Genomic DNA, 19,994 nt, shown 5'->3' with positions numbered 1-19,994 from the left:
CTGTATGCTTCCCCGCGCTGCCAGTGCAGGGCACGGAGACCCACCAGATGGAGTGAACGGGGTGACTGGTGTGCTGAAGGAAGACTACAAATGTGCATCATTTGGGGTCCACTCAGGACTTAGAAACAACACAGTGGGTAAAACAAGGGAAGGTCATATCAAGAACACTGGATTCTGATTCATGGGTAACGCTAAGGAGCCCCCATGCGGAACCCCAGAGCCGAGGGAGAATACGCAAGGAAGGACAATGGTGGAATGGGGCCTTCCCCCTGCACTGGTGGTCAGACCTCAGTCAGCAAGACGGAGTTCCACCCACTGGATGGCAGAGATGCTCGCTGATTTTCCCAGGCTGAAGCTGGTCTGTAGTTGCTGGGCCAACAGGGAACAACCATCCCCCCTGCCCCTCGGAGCGCAGGGGCAGGAGACAACCAGCAACCCGTGGCCTAAATGTGCAGAGAAGGTGGGGGCTCGGGGTGAAGGTGGGCCACATGGGGCCTGCAGAGAGAGATGCGGCTCAGTGGGAACCCCAGGCCACTAGCAGGGCCTGCTGAGGGAATTGGGACTGGGGCTAAAAGGGCCTTTGACATCAGAAACAATGATTACCCAACATTTGCATCGACATGAATGGGACAGAGGGGAGTATGCTAAGTGAAATAAGTCAAGCAGAGAAAGACAATTATCATATGGTTTCACTTATTTGTGGAACATAAGGAATAGCAGGGAGGACATTAGGAGAAGGAAGGGAAGAGTGAAGGGGGGAATCAGAGGGCGAGTTGAACCATGAGAGACTATGGACTCCGGGAAACAAACAGGTTTCAGAGGGGAGAGGGGTGGGGGGATGGGCTAGCCCAGTGATGGGTATTAAGGAGGGCACGGATTGCATGGAGCACCGGGTGTTATACGTAAACCATGAATCATGGAACACTCATCAAAAACTAATGATGTACTGTATGGGGACTAAGATATCTTAAAAAAGAAAAACAAAGAAAAACAAAGAAAGAAAAAGAAAGAAAGAAAAGGCCTTTGGGATGCCAGGTCCCATGTCAAGAGGGTTGTGGAGACATTAGTGCCAGTCCAGACCCAGGCTGCCAGTGCCCCCAGGACTGCAAATGCTGGCCACGTGGCTGGGGCAGGACTCACCCCCATAGTCCCACACACGCACTACTGGTCCCCGTGCTGCAGCCCAAGCCACGGGGAAGCCGCTCCTCCTGCAATCTCTCCAGCGGCCTCTGCGGAGAAAGCACACATGGCGGTCACTGTAAAGGGCAGATGCCTAAGGAGTACTCTGCGCTGTGGCGGAGCTTATGCTGAAGGGCGCATTTGGAACTCAAGGGCAGCAAACTGACCACTGACACAACGGGACACAGAAGAATCCACATAACTCAGAGCCTCCGATTCCCAGGTTAGTAGCAGGACCCAAGTCCCCCACCAAGGGTTCCACCCGCACGGCGGACGTTCATCTGTCCTCCAATCAGCTTCCACAGTAAATGTGGACAGGGAGTTCCCCGAGTTTGTCCTTCCGACACGATGGGAATTTCAAGGACATTGTAATGCTTCAAATAGTATTTTTTAGTATTATCCTCTTAAGAGGCATCTAAAAATTCAATTATAACATATGTAAGTATTAAAAATATGCTCACAAATACTAATAAATTTTCCCCTAAAGTGAATGGCATTATAAATATATATATATTTACATAAATATATACAAATGGGGAAAACATATAAAAGTATATATAGGGAATGCTATATCAAAATTAGACTGAGATCATTTCTGTAACTTTTATTTCATACAGTATGTGGCATCTGTCTATTTTTATCTAAATATATTTTATGCAAAATCAAGGTTATGGGCACCTGGTTGGCTCAGTCAGTTAAACATTGACTCTTGATTTCAGCTCAGATCATAATCCCAGGGTCCTGGTGTCAAGCCTCACATCCAGCTCCATGCTCAGCACGGAGTCTGCTTGGGATTCTATCTCTTCCTCTTCCACTGACCCTCCTCCTCCACTCTCGCTCTAAATAAATAGATAAATGAATAAAATCTTTAAACCAAACTTACAAGTATGTGTGTGGGTGTGTGTATATATATATATATGTACTTATGGAGCCAATTTACTTATGCCTTGGGACATTTATTCTTACTAAGAAAATAAGAAGATAGATAGATATCCTAAGAAAGTTAAATCCATAAAACTTAATATTTTCATAATTTTCATTATAAAAATTAAAATGGAAGTGTGTGTAAGAAGTGAAAGAACAAACTGAGGGCTTCGGGGGGGAATGGGATAGGCCAGTGATGGGTATTAAGGAGGGCACATACTGCATGGTGCACTGGGTGTTACATGCAAGTAATGAATCATGGAACTTTACATCAAAAACTAGGGATGTACTGTATGGTGAATAACATAATATAGTAAAAAAAATATTATTAAAAATAAAGAAGTAAAAGTAAAAGTCACCAGACCTTCCAACACAATGAGATAACTGCCATTATTACTCTGGTAATGATATATTTTCTAAAATGTTTAGGGGCACCTAGGCAGCTCAGTCGTTTAAGTGTCTGCCTTCAGCTCAGGTCATGATCCTGGGGTCCTGGGATCAAGCACCAGGTCTGGGTCTCTGCTTAGCGGGAAGTCTGCTTCTCCCTCTTCCTCTACCCCTCCCCTGCTCATTCTCTCTCTCTCTCTAATAAAAAAATGAAATCTAAAAAAAAACAAAATAAAATTTTTATGCATACATGAACACATACTTCTCCATGCCTAGCTTTCCGCACTATCACTGTTCCCACCACGGAAAAGCACATGGTAAATGAGTTTGTCCATGTGCTCATTCTCATATGCAAATGTGTGTCTATACAAACGTATGTCTATATGAGCTTGTGTCTTACAAAATGGAATACAAAAAAAGAAAAAAATTGTATACAAAAACAGCATTATATCCAGACCATTCTTTTTTTATGTTTTTATTTTTTTACTACATTATGTTAGTCACCATACAATACATCATTAGTTTTTGATGTAGTGTTCCACGATTCCTTGTTTGCATATAACACCCAGTGCTCCATGCAATACGTGCCCTCCTTAAAACCCATCACTTGGCTAACCCATCCCCCCACCCCTCTCCCCTCTGAAACCCTGTTTGTTTCCCGGAGTCCATAGTCTCTCATGGTTCAACTCCCCCTCTGATTCCCCCCTTCACTCTTCCCTTCCTTCTCCTAATGTCCTCCATGCTATTCCTTATGTCCATATACAAGTGAAACCATATGATAATTGTCTTTCTCTGCTTGACTTATTTCACTTAGGATAATCTCCTCCAGTCCCATCCATGTTGCTGCAAATGTTGAGTAATCGTTCTTTCCGATGGCTGAGTAATATTCCATTGTATATATGGACCACATCTTCTTAATCTAGTCATCTGTTGAAGGGCATCTCGGTGCCTTCCACAATTTAGCTATTGTGGACAATGCTGCTATGAACATTGGGGTGCATATGGCCCTTCTTTTCATTACATCTGTATCTATAGGGTAAATACCCAGTAGTGCAATTGCTGGACCATAGGGTAGCTCTATTTTTAACTTTTTGAGGGATCTCCACACTGTTTTCCAAAGTGGCTGTACCAACTTGCATTCCCACCAATACTATAAGAAGGTTCCCCTTTCTCCACATCCTCTCCAACATTTGTTGTTTCTCACCTTGTCAAATTTTACCATTCTAACTGGTATAAGGTGGAATCTCAATGTGGTTTTGATTTGAATTTCCCTGATGGCTAATGGTGTTGAACATTTTCTCATGTGTCTGTTAGCCATTCATATGTCTTCGTTGGAAAAGTGTCTGTTCATATCTTCTGCCCATTTTTTTATTTGATTATTTGCTTTTTGGGTGTTGAATTTGAGAAGTTCTTTATAGATCTTGAGTACTAGCCCTTTATCTGTAGTTTCATTTGCAAATATCTTCCCCCATTCCGTGGGTTGCCTTTTTGTTTTGTTGAATGTTTCCTTTGCTGTGCAGAAGCTTTTTATCTTGATGAAGTCCCACAAATTCATTTTTGCTTTTTGTTTCCCTTGCCTTTGGAGATGTGTCATGAAAGATGTTGCTGTGGCCAGTGTGGAAGAAGTTATTGCCTATGTTCTCCTCTATGATTTTCATGGATTCCTGTCTCACATCAGGTCTTTCATTCATTTAGAGTTTATCTTTGTGTATGGTGTGAGAGAATAAACTTGTCAATATCCACTAAAATATCTGATAGGATTTCTTATTGTTTTCAAACTATATATCAGTTTGAAAATAATTCACTTCTTCACATTGTCGAGTCCATAGACATGATCTATTCCTCTGATTTGAGGTAGTCTTTAATTTATGTCAATAATATCCTCTATTTCTTATGGGGAGCTCTGCAAAAGTTTCATTAGATATGTTCCTACCTATTTCATCCGTTTGAATCTAAAATAATTTCATTTTTAAATTAATTTTATTGCCTTATTTCTGGTAAAACTAAAAAAGGAAGAAAAATGATTTTGTACCTTGACTTCATAACCAGTTGTGTGGCTAAATTTTTTACTAATTACAATTAATTATCTTCAATTTTCCATAACATATGTTTTCCAACAATTTTCCAAAACATATGTTCTATATAAATAATTTCAATTTTTTATTCTTCCTTTCCAAACCTTCTACCCCTTCTTTCTTTTTTCCTGCTTTTTTGAACTGGCTTAAACATTCACAATGATGTTGCATAAGAAAGGTGATAGTGGGCAACATTCACCATACTCAATATTAGATTAAAAGGGAAATATTGTTTAAAGCTAGCAAAACTCTTATCACATGTACTCAAATGATCTTATGTCTAAACACATGAGGAGTCTGAAATCAATCATATTACTTCTCTATTCCTGCATAACAAATGACCACAAATTTGATGTGGCTTATAAAAAATACACATTTTTTATCTCACGGATTCCAGGGGAGGAGTTCAGGTACTAACAACATGCGTGCTCTCCACGTGGTCTCACAAAGCTGCAAACAGGTTGGCAGCCAAGACTTGTTTCTTTGTGGAGCTCTGGATCTTATTCCAATATCAAATGGTCATTGATAGAATTCATTCCTTGAGGTTGTAAGACTGAGAGCCTAAGGTTCGCCTCAGGCCACACCAGGTCCTAGAGGTCAACTGCAGTTCCATGCCACATTGTTCTCTCCATAAGCACTACGTAACATGAATGTTTCCTTCTTCAAAGCCAACAGGGGAATCTCTCCCTGCAACCTGTGAACAAAGCATAATCAAGGCAGTGGCATCATATGAACTTTTCCATGCTCTATTAGCTAGAATCAAGTCAAATATGACAGGTACTCAAAGGGAAGGGATTACACAAGAACTGGATCATTGTGATTCATGATAGAATGTCCACACCACACAATGAAGTCTCCTAAAGATCAAGTATGTTTTCACTGTCATGCCACACTGGAGCTTTTCAGGGAAAGCCTGGATAGCTACATCTCAAAACTCTATGGGAAGAATTCCATCATCAAAAGAGTCCAAGAGATCTTTTGCATCTTTGTCGGTGAATATGCCTGAATCCCATCAAGGCAGGACTCAAATTAGAGAAGGCATGTCCAGGCAGCATCACTGCAGGGGATCAAGGAGGTTGCTATATAACCCCACACCCTTGAACTGAACAGGCATTAAGGTGAATGGCTTAATTGTAGGTGTTCACAGAACATTCCAAAAGGATCAACAGAATCCTCAAGTAAGGATGAAATGGTTCACATTGAGGATCACACTCTGGAACAGAGCAAAAACTTCACTGTCATGAAGGAAAACCTGAGTAGCACAAGAAAAGCACAGTGAAGTTGTCAGCTGAGGCAAAGGGGCTGATGGACAGGCTGCCAGCTAATTGGCTGGACCAAATCCATAAAGATTTGGCCACAGCTACTTACCTGTGGTCAAAACAGAGTAACCTTTTTTATCAGGTTCCCCAGCTATGTAGGCAGTAAGTGGGAGGCAAACAGAGTCTGAAAGATAAAATAAAACTGCTGGCAGAAAATGTCATAGCCCAGAAGGACACTAGCTAAGGGTTGTTTGGAATACTTGCTCCTGAGTTTCCTTCTGTGATGGTTTTCCCATTGCTGTGGTCACAAATTACCACGAAGTTAGCGTCTTAAAACAATCCGCATCTCACAATTTCCCTGGATCGGAACTTAGTGCACTACTTGGCTCAACTGGATTCTCTGCTTAGGGTCTTACAAGGTAAACACTAAGGCAGAAAGAATCATGTTCCTTTCTGGAGACCCTAGGGAAGAATCTGCTTCCAAGATCATTCAGATTGTTGAAGAATTCACTTCCTGCTCAAGTGGTCCCCTTCCTGTCAAATGTGCAAAGGCAAATTGAACCAGTTGTGTGTCTCATATATTTCTGCTTTCCACCTCTGCTTTCCACTTTTGCTTTTAGGGGCTCCCATGATTACATTGGGCTCAGGTGGATAATCCAGGAGAATTTCCCTATTTTAGGGTCAATTTCACTACTCTAATGTCCCTCTTGTCATGTAACAAAACATATTCATCAGAGTATGATCCTCATCATATTCACAGTCCTGGGGATTGGGACCTGAGACCATCTTGGAGGCCACTCTACTGTCTGCCTCACCTTCTACCTGTGTGTGTGTGTGTGTGTGTGTGTACACACGTATATACATATACATATATATACATATGTATATATAGTTCTATAAAGGCAGTCAACCTTCATTAATGATGTCACCATTGTTTTAGCTGCTCAAGTACAAGCCTTCAAAACTATGCCTGACTCCTCCTCTCTTTCACAACCCGTACCCAACTTGTCAGCAATCCTTAAGCTCCACCTCAAAGTATACTCAGACACAGACAATTTCTCGTCACCTCCATGTTCTCCTGCACCTGGTCAGCACCATAGGTGGCCCAAAATAGCTTTCTATACTTTGTCTTTGCACACACAGTGTCTTCCCATATTCTGCCTTCAGGAAATTAGCCATAATAATCATGTGAAAATGTTAATCCTGTCATGTAATTCCTCTGCTCTCAACCCTCTAAGCCTTATACTCTTTCAGCAAAATCTGAAGTCATCATGATTGCCAACAAGCTGTGCCCTCCCTGGCCTTCCGTACATGACAGCCTTGTAGGTAGTTAGAGTCGGACCACACATGGCTACAAATTAAGGGTGGGAAGTGGAAAGAATGGAGTCAGCTAAAAAATATGATCAGTGAGGGTCCTCAATTTTATTTCTGAGACCAGGAAAATTTTGTTAAAAAACTAACCAAGGCAACTGATAGTGGGTAACTCGCAATGAACTGTGGTTAGTCTGTGACTGTGGTAGATCAAGACAAAAGCAAGACCACTCCATAATCGTAGGTAAACCCACCATCACAGGACACTGTTCCTACAAAAGAAATCAAACATCCCCTTCCAGTCATGAACAGGTGCTTACAGCCCCTCTCTCAATAACAAATCTTTATGCTAAATTCATTCCTCTCACTCCTCAGATGAAAAATTTTAAGATACCTGAAACTCCAGGTTCAGGAGTCCTCCTTAAGCACCTCCAACAAACACATAGGGAAGAGTTTATGAGAGCCCTATATTTAGAAACAAACAAATGGACAAACAAACCAAATCGAATCTCTCCTAGAGCACTGGGTGTTATACGCAAACAATGAATCATGGAACACTACATCGAAAGCTAATAATGTACTGTATGGTGACTAACATATCAAAATAAAAACAAAATCTCTCCTAGAAAACTGAAGAGGGAAAATTTCCCAAGTTGTTTTTATGAGGCTAGCATAACGTTGATCCCAAACTCAACAAAAATACTAAAAATAAGTTATATAACATACCAATATCCCCCACGAATTCAGCCCCTTATACTCACACACTAGGTAGACAAAATAAATAGCTTTAACAAAATATAATATGAAAGGGGAGCAGCAGGTAGAGTGTAACCAAGGAAGACAAAGTGCAGTAACATTTGAATGTTAACCAATGAGATCCACCAATTTAACAGAATAAAAGAGAAAACACATGCATCTTCCCAACTGGTGCACAAAAAATCCTTTTAAAGAATCAAAACAGTCAGTCATGTTGAAAAACAGAGAGAGTAGAGAAGAAAACTATGAGTGAATTAGAAGTAGAAGAAATTTCTTCAATCTGCTAAATGGCATCAATAAAATGCTACAACTAATAATGTATACAACTGAGAAGCACTGAATGCTTTCCCCTAACAACAGGAATCCGAATTTGGTAAAGATCTCTGCTCTTATCACCTCTAGGTAATCTTTATAAATGTCCTAGCCAGTGCAATTGGAAAAACAAAACAATACAAAACAAAACAGAAAAAGACTTGTAAGAGCTCAGAAACAGTGAAATAAACTGACTTTCCTTCCACATGATATGGTCACACACACATACACCTACACAGACACATACGTACACAGACGCACACACGCAAAAAAAATCTGCTAGAAAAAATAACCTAAAGTGATGTCATAAAATTGAAAGTTGATATAAAAAGATCAATTTTTTTTTCCACATGTTAGCGATGATTAAGGGGTAAGTGAACATTTTAAAAGCATCAAAGTATCATGAAAGGAGCACCTCAGTGCTCAGTCAGTTAAGTGTCTGCCTTCAGCTCAGGTCATGATCAAAGGATACTGGGATTGAGCCCCACATCAGACTCTCTTCTCTGGGGAGCCTTCTTCTCTCTCTCCCTCTGCTTGCCACTCCCCCTACTTGTGTTCTCTTTCTCTCTCTCTCTGTCAAATAAATAAATAAAATCTTTTCAAAAATAAAAACATAAAACAGCATGGAAAGTATGTATTTATTTATGGGCAAATTTGTCCGAAAATATGCCAAACTTCAACAGTGAAGCTACAAAACATTGACGACAGAAACCAGATCGCCATAAGTAAATTTACGTACACTATGTTCATGTCTTAGAAAAAACAATAATGTTCAAGTATCAATTTATCATTAAACACTACATCAAAAACTAATGTACTATATGCTGGCTAACTGAACATAATAAAAAAAAGGTATCAGTTTATCTACGCAACTGATGAATCATTGAACACTACATAAAATCTACATCAAAAAGTAATGATGTACTATATGTTGGCTAATTGACCTTGATAAAGAATAAATAAATAAATAAATAAATAAATAAATAAATAAATAAAATGTTATACATTTTTCTTCATCAAAACAATACATCTTCATTTCAATCTCATTCAGTGTGTTGGCAGGATTTTTGGAAAAATTGACAAGCAGATTCCACAATATACATGACAAAGTAAGAATTGACATGTAGCTAAAACCACCCTGAGAAAGAACAGAGTTGGAAGAATCACACCACCTGATATCAAACTGATACAACCTCACAAATTAAATCACCGAGATATTGACCTAGAGTGGAATAGACAGAGAATCTAAGAATACACCCACACATATACAATTAAGACATTTTTGAGAGAAACGCTATGGCTACTCAAGAAAGAAAAGTCTCTCAACAAAGTATACTGCAAAAAAGTACTATTACCTGAACATTAAAGAAATAAATTACGATTCTTACCTTTTACCATACACAAAAATCAAAGACCTGATCAGAAAACATAATATTATAAATCATCTACAAGACTGAAAATTGTATCTCTTTAAACTTAGGGGTTGGTAACAATTCTTAGACAGAAAACCAAAAAAAAAAAAAAAAAACCCTAACAAGAAAAAGAAAATTGAAAAACCGGATGTTATGAAAACCGTTATGTTTCATTTACCATCCCCGTCCATTAAATAGTAGATCCTAGTAGCAGTAAGCTTCTATGTAACCTGAGAAGAAATACATTCAAGTGGACCAAGTGGATGAAGAATTGGATCTTCCAAACATTCTTTGCATCTCCAGGGTTGCTTCTTTACAAGATGAGCAAATCCTAGAGAAAAACAGGTGCCAGGTTAATACCAGTACTTGCACCCACTACAGAATCCTGCCGCTACCAAGAGGGGTTTGGTGTGGTCCACTTGCCCACATCAGCTCATTTCACCTACACAAACCAAACCCTTTCCTGTAAATATTGGATGCAGTTTCCTGTGCAAATCACTTCCCCGTATGTGTTCAAGGAAACTGTGTCCTCTTTAGCTCACAGGAGGCTGACCAGAGCATCCCCATGCATCTCCTTTAGGACACAGGGATGTCTAAGGAGCTATGTCAGCATTTCAATCCATTTTGTAGCCAAAGATTTCTTTTGTTTCAAATCCTGATGATTTTAAGTCTCCTCATAAATTCCCAAAGACATCTCCTCATTTGAGTGCATCCTACAAGTAGCTTATTTTCCTACTTGCCTGGAGCCCATTTACCTGACAATACATGCAACTCTTGGCTACAGCCCAACAGACTAATATCTACGTGCTTCCATAGAGACAAGAGCCTAAAACTTTGTCCACTGCTAAATGAAGAGCTTTCAACTCTACCCTCTGGACCAACTTGACCTTTCACTTTCTCATCAGGGTTGCAGTATCAACAGAGCCTGTTGCAAACTGACTTCCAAACAGCAACATAGGCCTCAACTCAAGAACTCCCATTGGAAATCCAGTCATCCTTCCCGCCACACCCCACTCAGTGTTGAGGTCAGGGATGTCCTTGCAATTCTATTTTTCACCCGACAAGTAGCAACACAACATGCTTGTGTTGTGTGGGACTTTCCCTGAACTTCTTCTGCTACAATGCACCTAAAAAGTAATCGCCACTCTATGAGTGAAAGTTCCTGTTTGACCATCACATATTTGACAGTTTCTCTGGCATCAACCAGAACACGACAGGAAACCATACATTGCCTGATGCTCTTCCTTGGGAGGGTTTCTTTCATCAAACACCACTGAGTTGCTAGCAACTCTTCTTTAAGTAGACTGGCAGAAGAATACGCCTCAAGTGGATTTCAAATCCAAAAACCCAAGACAACTTTATAAAGAAATCCTATTTGATTTCTACCAATTCCTATTAATTTCTGCCAATCCAATTTCATTGCAGCATATGTATGATGGCAGAAACCTCTATCAGATAGTCGCATCCTATGGGTTCATAGGGACTACCTGGGGACAACTCTAAGTAAATCTACTAACAGTTTTGGCTCAGGGTCTGATGAAATTCAGATAACTCTGGTCACTTTGTGAGCAGAAGCTAACAGGGCTTCTACATTAAGAGTATGATTTTGGCAAAATCAGAATAGCCCTAATAGTCTCTGACCTTCTTGCTTATTATCATGATCTCAAAACCCAGACAATGTGTTGCAAAATTTGAGCAATATCACTATTGCTCCAGTTGAGATAATTCTCATGAATTTCACAGATGGTGCTTGGCCTGGAATGTTACCTGGCAATTTCAGCTACCCTCCTGGCAATTTCAGCTACCCTCCAGTTACCTGGCAATTTCAGCAGTTCAGTGGATACGAAAGATGTTCCTTCTTTGAGTTTATTCCTCTGAGGAAAGACTGATCACAACTTGTGCCAATTTGCCCCTAGTGGTCATTAACTCCAAATCCTGTCTAAATAAATTATGGCAACATGCTAACATACACACATTTCCCTGTGGATGTGCAGTAAACATGCACTGAGATCTAGTCTATGAAAATTCAAAGTGTCCAAGGGTGACTCCAACTATCACGGAAAAGAAGGTGTTTGCTAAGTCTATTGAGCTATACCAATCCCGCTTGGGCCTTTGCACTTCCTACGTAGCCTTGATCGCATCGAGTCCAGCTCAAACAAGAGAACACACCTATTTAATCTTCAATCATCCCCTTTACCTCTTATCCATTAACATGCCAAAATCGTCACTAAAAAATAAAACAGATTTAGTGGGAATCAAATTCCAAAATCAATCATTTCCTTATCAAAGCATGAACATGTTGCTTTTCATGAATGGCACACGGCTTAGTGTACTGTTGGTAAGAACCTGGCGAGATTAAACATTCCCATTGAGCAACTGTGTGAAAACTGGGCAGACGTCCACAGTGGAAAGGACAATACGCCACCACTCGTTCATATACAATATCCGTCCCATTATGCAGTTAAGGTGTGAAGCCCTCCAGCCGAAACCCACCAGGGGCCCAACTGTAGCTCAGAAGCTTGGGATTGTCATCACTGCAGTGGGGGAGAGCACACCCATGGGGAACTGCAGACAGGTGTCCCAGCTCAAGGCTGTTAGAAAACACTTACATAGGATTGGGGCTTGTGTTAGGTGATTTGGGGGAGGTTGTAGGGAAGCAGGCCTCTACCCTGGATTGGATTTGGTCAGGAAGCACGAGTATGCTATGATTGGGGATCTTACCAAGCCTTTTCTAGAGGAGGAAGAGACAGGAATGAGGCAAAGCTGAGATAGGTAATGAAGCAGTATCACTCATTAACTAGGAAAAAGGGCTCTGTGCTTTTTTGAGTTTGGCACACTGACATTGCTTCTGTCTGCATGGAAACAACACTGGGAAGTGATCTTGCTCTTTGCCTCCTTCATCATAGTCACCGAGTACCCTTGTCTGCCCTTGCTCTTCTGAGATTTTGCATGTGTGCAACGAGAGAATGCCATCTCCTAGCCCCAAGCCCAACTCAGCCCCTAACAAGCCCAGTCGTGCCAGGCCTGTTCCCAGATGGCAAGGCTGCTTTCCTGCTTCTCACCTCCTAAGTCATTACAGAATAGAGTATAAGCATGGCTCAGTTAAGAGTAGAATTTGATGGAATCCAAAATGGACATTGGTGCCTAGTAAATGCCAATTAGTGCATTCAAGTGAAAGAAACCTCTAGTATCTAGTGATATGTTCAAGAAGTGTGTCCTACATTTAAAAACTGGGGACACTTGCACAAACTTCAATTCACACTCGCACAGGAAGGACTAGATAAAATTCAAAGCATCTCTCACTGGGATTGACTGAAACATTGGACAACCACTCTCCAACCTCTTAAAAATAAACAATTCTTGATGTTGCTCAATGTTATTTTAATTGGAAAACAGATTAAATGATTAGGGATAAGAAAGAGATGGAACACATGGTAAGTAGTTGAATTAAATCAAATCAATGGCCATTGTGGCTGAGTCCAGCAGGATCAAATACAGAAGTCCCAGGCTAATTCCATCTTAGTAATATTTCAACCAAGCAGCTTCTTAAGGATGTCGCTGAGGCCTGCAAGAAAATAAAATACACTGTCAAGAAGGTTTCCAAAAAGGATGAAGAACGTGGCTTCTTCCTTGGGAATCTGCAAGGAGACTAGCAAATGTCAAATGGCACTGAATTCCATGGAGTCAAGGGAACATGACATGTTCATCCCCCAAAAAACCGGGTTTTGCAACCCTAGACAGGAGCCTAGGGAAGCTGGAAGGTTAGAGAGAACAGGAAGTAGGACAAAATGCATTAATTTTCCTTCCACCGTAGCACAAAGCAACCAGTCCTCTTCTCAAGAGGGATGAATACTCTCCCCCCCCCCCACAGGCTGCCCCTACACGTCCTTAAGCAAGGTGCCAAGCAATGGTCCTGACACTGAAAGACTATAAGACATGTTTGAAAATGTCTCCTCAAGACTTTGACTGCTTAAGTACAAATCCAATCTCTCCCCTCTATTCAGGGGAGAGCCTTTCATTGTAAGTTTTCCATTGGTTCATCATTGCAGTGTTTACTTAGTCGAATGTCGCTGAGATTTAAATTACATTGGTATGTGAATTGTATGCCGCAATGCCTGGCATGTGTCCACACTCAACCAATTTTGTAATCGATGTTCCATGAGTGTTGAAGGACAGGAAAGATGAACCAGGACCAGGAAGACTGTACTATCCTCAAGGAATGTCCAAATTTCCAGAAATATCCTAAATGATGCTTGGAAGCTTCTGCCTCAAGGAAGCCTGGCTTTAGAGCTGTTGTCTATTTTTGGAAAAGTCTTTCAAGGAAACAGAAAATTTTCTGATGAAAAAGAAAAAAACACACATAAACAGTTACCTATCCCCAAGGAGACCACTTACTTTGGTCTTTTCAATGGCATTTCTAAAGATGAATTTTCCCTGTGAAATGCTAACATTTCGAGACCATGTAGGTAATATTGGTGAACAAGAGGTTGCAAACTCAGGCTCCTCTGGGATCTACGTGTTGACTTGATTTATAAAACCAAAAGGAAGTAGAGAATAATGAAAACAGAGCTTTCTCGGGGCTTCACCCTCCCACCCTCCCCACAACCCCACCCACCCCCTCCTCTTAAGAGAGTCTGCACTAACAATAGAATCCAAGAAAGGAAGAATCCAGGAGGCCCATAAAGAAAGCATTTAGATGAGGTAGACTTACTAAGTCGAGGGGTGCTTCGAGCAGCGCTGGTCGTGGAGGCAGGAGCTGCACTGGTGGCCGCAGCAGTGGTGGCATCAGCGGCAGCTTAAATAGGAGGAAAATACCCAGCTGAGACATTTGACTCCGTCCCAGGAATCAAAATTTGTTCCACCTGAGTTTGGAGGTACATTTCTCGTTCTGAACTCATCTCTGCGAATGTCAACAATTCTGTCCTACCGTTAGCCTGGCTACCCACATCCTTTAGCCTCAGTCTTCACAACTCTGCCCTCTAGGACAGAAAAAATGGGGGTTTCCCTACAAACACTGTGAGACTAAGAGAGGAGACAAGAAAATACTTTCTCCCATGGGATGAGCAAAAAATGCCGAGTCCGTATGTGTTCATATTCACAGGGATCGTGGCTCAGAGGCAACAAGAGAATCCCCAGTGGGCTGATTTTCTGGTGCCCTCCCATGGGCTAACTTGAACTCTTTACTTTCCACTGCAGCATGAATGAGTGTGAGTAGTGGGGTAAACAGTACAGGAGAAGAGAAGAAAGAATAAGATCATGTGTCTCACATTAGACCAATAGGAACTCCTTTCTTTGAAAGAAGCACAATTCCTTCCCTCAGGCTCCAGCCTGAAATGGGATTATATTTGTATGGCCTGTTGTTCAACTTAGACTCTATCTGTTACAGAAATATCTAGGTGCACCACATTAGACATAACAGAAGACATTAATTCTATTCTGGCAATGATAAAAGTAAGTAAATGCTCCATCAATCATCCCATGTTCATGGCAAGATTGATGACCATTATCAGTCTCTACACCTTACACCAGAGCTCCTGACAGATAAGCAGAGTCAGACCCTACGACTGTAAGTTACATCTACCTCAACAAATGGATAGATCATTCTCCATAGCCACACTCCGGCCATGCTGTCTCAGTCCTCATTCGGGAGAGAGGATAGTGTTTTCAATTGGTCCCACATGGCAGGTAGGGCATATGGTTCTGTGTGTGAGGTCTGACTGCAGTCTATGTCCTTACAACCAAAAGACACTGGTCCCCAACTGTGGAGGACAAAAAGAGAAATCTCCCTCATGTCTGCATGAGCACAACACACATGGCATTGGACATACAGGACACCGTGGGAGGAGCCCAAGAAATACTAGGGGCTTTGGTCCACAACCTTGGGTTTCAGATCACAGAAGGAAAACACACTTCAGCCTGGGAATAAAGCATATATACCGTTACAAAGAGCAAACCTTAAGGCCATCCTTCTACTTCCCCCCTACATTCTACAGTGTGCATTCCACACCCCACGTGCTCCTAATGCCCACTTTTCTACATCACATTTCTACATCTTCATTGTCTACACTCTCTTCCGTCATCCTGAGACTTATTAATCCCTCTTTTCACGCTGGCCATATATTCCGCCCAACAATTTATGGTAATCACGAAGGCTTTACATGCATCTCCCTGAATTCACAGACCACAAATTCAGATCACATTCCCTTGTCATTTCTGCTACAGGACAATGAATAATAATCTACAATTTATGTCAGTCCATGCCAGAACCTTTATATTCTCTAAAAACGTATAAGAAATCAGTACATTTCTATGTTCACAATGAACTTTAGAAGCAGGAATGTGGCTTCCCCAGGCTTCAGGTTTAGAGTCTATTACTCTGTCCCATATGGCAGCTTTGAGACTAAGTTGGATTGGAAAACAGTCATGACAAGAAGGTGCAAGCAAAGACTTACCAGTAGAGCTATCAGATGGAGCACTGGTTGTAGACTCTGAGAGAGAAACAGAAAAAATAGGTGTGAGTCGAACACCAGTTAGGGGGTATAAGGGAAGAAAGAATATGGACAATAGTGCAGGTTGTCACAACTGAAGAAACTTAGGCTTCCCTACACATGTTGAGGGCAACAAGATGCACAGATGATATGAAACCCGCAAAACCCTACAAAAAATACATCTCCATTTTGCTTTCCTGAAATAAACCTCCTATGACCTTCTTAAATATATTATCCTGAACCAACATTGAAGTTGCATTCCAAGGTTAAAACTGAGCAAACACCTGACTGAATTGTCAAAGCTGAAAGGGAGAGTGCGCTCTATCTTGAGTGGTCAGTCAAAATGGGGTTGGAACAAGGTAGTGGAGTGGAGGACACAGAGGCCAGCATTCTAAGCCCCTCCAAACCCACATCCACACAGAGCTTTTATCATGATGTCCGCTTGCTCCAGCCCTTATTTCAGGAAAGTATCTTTACTTACGGCCCGAGACCAGGAAGGTGGAAACTGCCACCAGTACCAGCAGCGCCAAGACCTTCATGCTGGTGAATCGATTAGCACGGAGCACAGACAGGAAAGCGTCAGAGCTCAAGAGAAGGTAGGATTCTGACTCTGGCAGTCCACATCCTGACATTATATAGGCAGAGGGCACCAATCAGGAGCTGCCAGACCAGAATCCGGGCTAGTTAATGTCAGGAAATGTTGGTACTCAGAGAAACCACGGGAGAGTCAACAGCACAGCCAGAGGCCCTTTGGAAAGATCATAACCTCGGTCCCTTGATTCTGACACGGCTTTCAGGTCAAGAGTTTCCCATATTTGAACATTTTCCAGAAAACAACTTTTGCCTCCAGGATCCTTTCACCTTGTACGGTAGAGTCACAGCATGATTACCAGCTCTGCTGACAAGCTGGAGGAGCCCAATACCGAGCCTTGTGAGACTACTCAAACCTGCAGCGCTCCTTTCATACACTTTAGAAGTTGCCTGCCTACAGCTTTCTCACCCTAGGTTTCCTGAAATCCAAATCATCAGGGTATGGCGGCTGCTCTCAGAACCATCCACCTAGGTCAGGCTGTACCTTCCTCCAGCAATGGCCTCCTTCATGTTCATGTACACACTCTCATCTGACACTCATACACAGTGAGCCCACACTGATAGGATCTCTCTGGATTTAAACACTTCTTGTGGAAAAATTCAAAGTCAAAGAGAAAGAAGACAGAAAATGAAATGAACATTTGTTGATTGATGCAGGCATTGAATCAAAGCATTCATGCAACAAATATGTATTGACTGCTACACTTTAGAGAAGCAGCAATGCACAAAGCACATAAAAATACTATGTGACACGTGCACTTGTGGGGATTCATCCATTAAAAAGTAAACAGAAAGGAAGAAAGGGATGGAGAGAAGGAGGGAAGGGGGAGGAAGGGAAACTGTGTAGTTTGTAAAATGATGATGCCTAATAAGTAATAATACAGGAAAGAAGAAAGGAGAGTATCACTGTGGACAGAAAGTAGGGTTATAATCATAGATAAGGTATGCAAAAAAGGCAGTACAAAAAAAGGTGATATCAGAACAAAGCCTTGAAAATGCTGAGGAACCAAACCTGTTACATCTTTGGAAAGTGTGTTCCCAGAAAAGGAAAGAGTAGGTGCAAGTCCCTTATTCCTTCACGTCTGTCTGCAGGTGCTGAGTAGGGCCCACGACTTGTCAAACTACTTGCCCTTATTTGTCACACACCCCAGCGAAGTCAATGTGACGGTGAGGCAAAGCTCCACATTCACATCACAACCAAGTGTGGGACCATCCAGGTCGCCAATGAAAGGTACTGAACATGTCTTGGAAAACTCGGAATCAATGAGAAATCACCACCATCTAAAGGTTCCTTTACAGTTAAATGGCTCTAATACTTCAAGTTGTTCTTGTTCATACAAGGTATGCCTTTTAGTAACATACCCTCAATGGGAGACTCTCTGTCCTATGGAACAGCACTGAACATCAACGTCCTCCTTTGTACTGAAATATACTTGATATTTCACACTGTGTATATTTAAGGTGCACTACATGTTAATTTGATAGATTCATATATTGCCTATGATTGCCATTGGAGCATTAATTACCACCCCTATCATGTTACATAATGAACATTTCTTTTTACAGTTTGGAATAGTTAAGTTCTACTCCCCTAGCAAGTCAGATGATTGTAACAAAATATTGTTGTCTATATTGTGCCTATCACTATATTATGTGTTAAATCTCTAGGGCTTTCAAATCATCAGGGAACTACAAGTCAAAACCACACTGAGATAGCATCTCACACCTTTTAGAATGTTCGTCATCAATGAAACAAGAGTGCAGGGGCAGGAGACAACTAGCAACCCATGGCCTAAATGTGCAGAGAAGGTGGGGGCTCGGGGTGAAGGTGGGCCACATGGGGCCTGCAGAGAGAGATGCGGCTCAGTGGGAACCCCAGGCCACTAGCAGGGCCTGCTGAGTGAATTGGGACTAGGGCCGAAAAGGGCCTTTGGGATGCCAGGTCCCATGTCAAGAGGGTTGTGGAGACATTAGTGCCAGTCCAGACCCAGGCTGCCAGTGCCCCCAGGACTGCAAATGCTGGCCACGTGGCTGGGGCAGGACTCACCCCCACAGTCCCACACCTGCACTGCTGATCCCCGTGCTGCAGCCCAAGCCACGGGGAAGCCGCTCCTCCTGCAATCTCTCTCCAGCGGCCTCTGCGGAGAAAGCACACATGGTGGTCACTGTAAAGGGCAGATGCCTAAGGAGTCCTCTGCGCTGTGGCGGAGCTTATGCTGAAGGGCGCATTTGGAACTCAAGGGCAGCAAACTGACCACTGACACAACGGGACACAGAAGAATCCACATAACTCGGAGCCTCCGATTCCCAGGTTAGTAGCAGGACCCAAGTCCCCCACCGAGGGTTCGACCCGCACAGCGGACGCTCATCTGTCCTCCAATCAGCTTCCACAGTAAATGTGGACAGGGAGTTCTCCGAGTTTGTCCTTCCGACACGATGGGAATTTCAAGGACGTTGTAATGCTTCAGAGTATTTTTTAGTATTATCCTCTTAAGAGGCATCTAAAAATTCAATTATAACATATGTAAGTATTGGAAATATGCTCACAAATACCAGCAAACTTTTCACTAAAACAAACGACATTTTATAGATAGATTAGATAGATAGATAGATAGATAGATAGATAGATAGATAGATAGATGCAATATTAAAATTGCACTGAGATCATTCCCACACCTTTAATTTCATACATTTATGTGGCATCTGTCAAATTCTATTTAAATATACTTTATGTGAAACCAAGCTTACAAGTATATGTACATATACATATATATATCAGCCAATGTAGCCAATTAAGTTGTCCTTCAGGATACTTATTCTTACTAAGAAAATAAGAAGATATATTTGTATCCAAAGGAAGTCAAATCCATAATGAATCCCCAAAACTTCTAACCACTGCCCTTTCCCAAAACATAGTATTTTCATAATATTCATTGTAAAAATTAAAATAGAAGTATGTGTAAGAAATAAAAGTCACCAGACCTCCCAACACAATGAGATAACCGCCGTTATTACTTTGGTAAGGTCACATCCCCTATACCGTTGTGCGCAGACGCGAACACGCTTCTCCTTGCCTAGCATCCCATTCTCTCGCTGTTCCCACCACCAAAAAGCACATGTTAAATGAGTTCGTCCACGTGCTCATTCTCACCTGCAAATGTGTGTCTCTACAAACGTATGTCTGTATGTACTTGTGTCTTACAAAATCATATGCAAAAATGGCCTTATGTTCCAGACCATTCTCTATTGTACAACCAACTCTACTTCCTAGGAACCCAAGTCAGCCAGTGCACATCTACA

The 19,994-nt window shown here is 41.7% G+C and overlaps 1 protein-coding gene across 1 annotated transcript in view; it reads right to left on the bottom strand.

Moving 5' to 3' along the window:
• Positions 1–16,693, bottom strand: part of LOC125282268 (clathrin coat assembly protein AP180-like) — a 49,452-nt gene extending 32,759 nt beyond the window's left edge. Inside the window, exons 1-2 of the mRNA XM_057303305.1 lie at positions 16,585–16,693; positions 16,068–16,103 (exon numbers count right to left, since the gene is read on the bottom strand). Of these exons, the coding sequence (XP_057159288.1) occupies positions 16,068–16,103; positions 16,585–16,642 (94 nt within the window). The 5' untranslated portion in view covers positions 16,643–16,693. The remainder of the gene's footprint in view (positions 1–16,067; positions 16,104–16,584) is intronic.
• Between the last annotated feature and the right edge of the window lie 3,301 nt (positions 16,694–19,994).

Source organism: Ursus arctos, unplaced genomic scaffold (assembly GCF_023065955.2).
Source record: "Ursus arctos isolate Adak ecotype North America unplaced genomic scaffold, UrsArc2.0 scaffold_26, whole genome shotgun sequence".
NCBI lineage: Eukaryota > Metazoa > Chordata > Mammalia > Carnivora > Ursidae > Ursus > Ursus arctos.
This window is presented reverse-complemented; position numbering and strand designations above follow the sequence as displayed.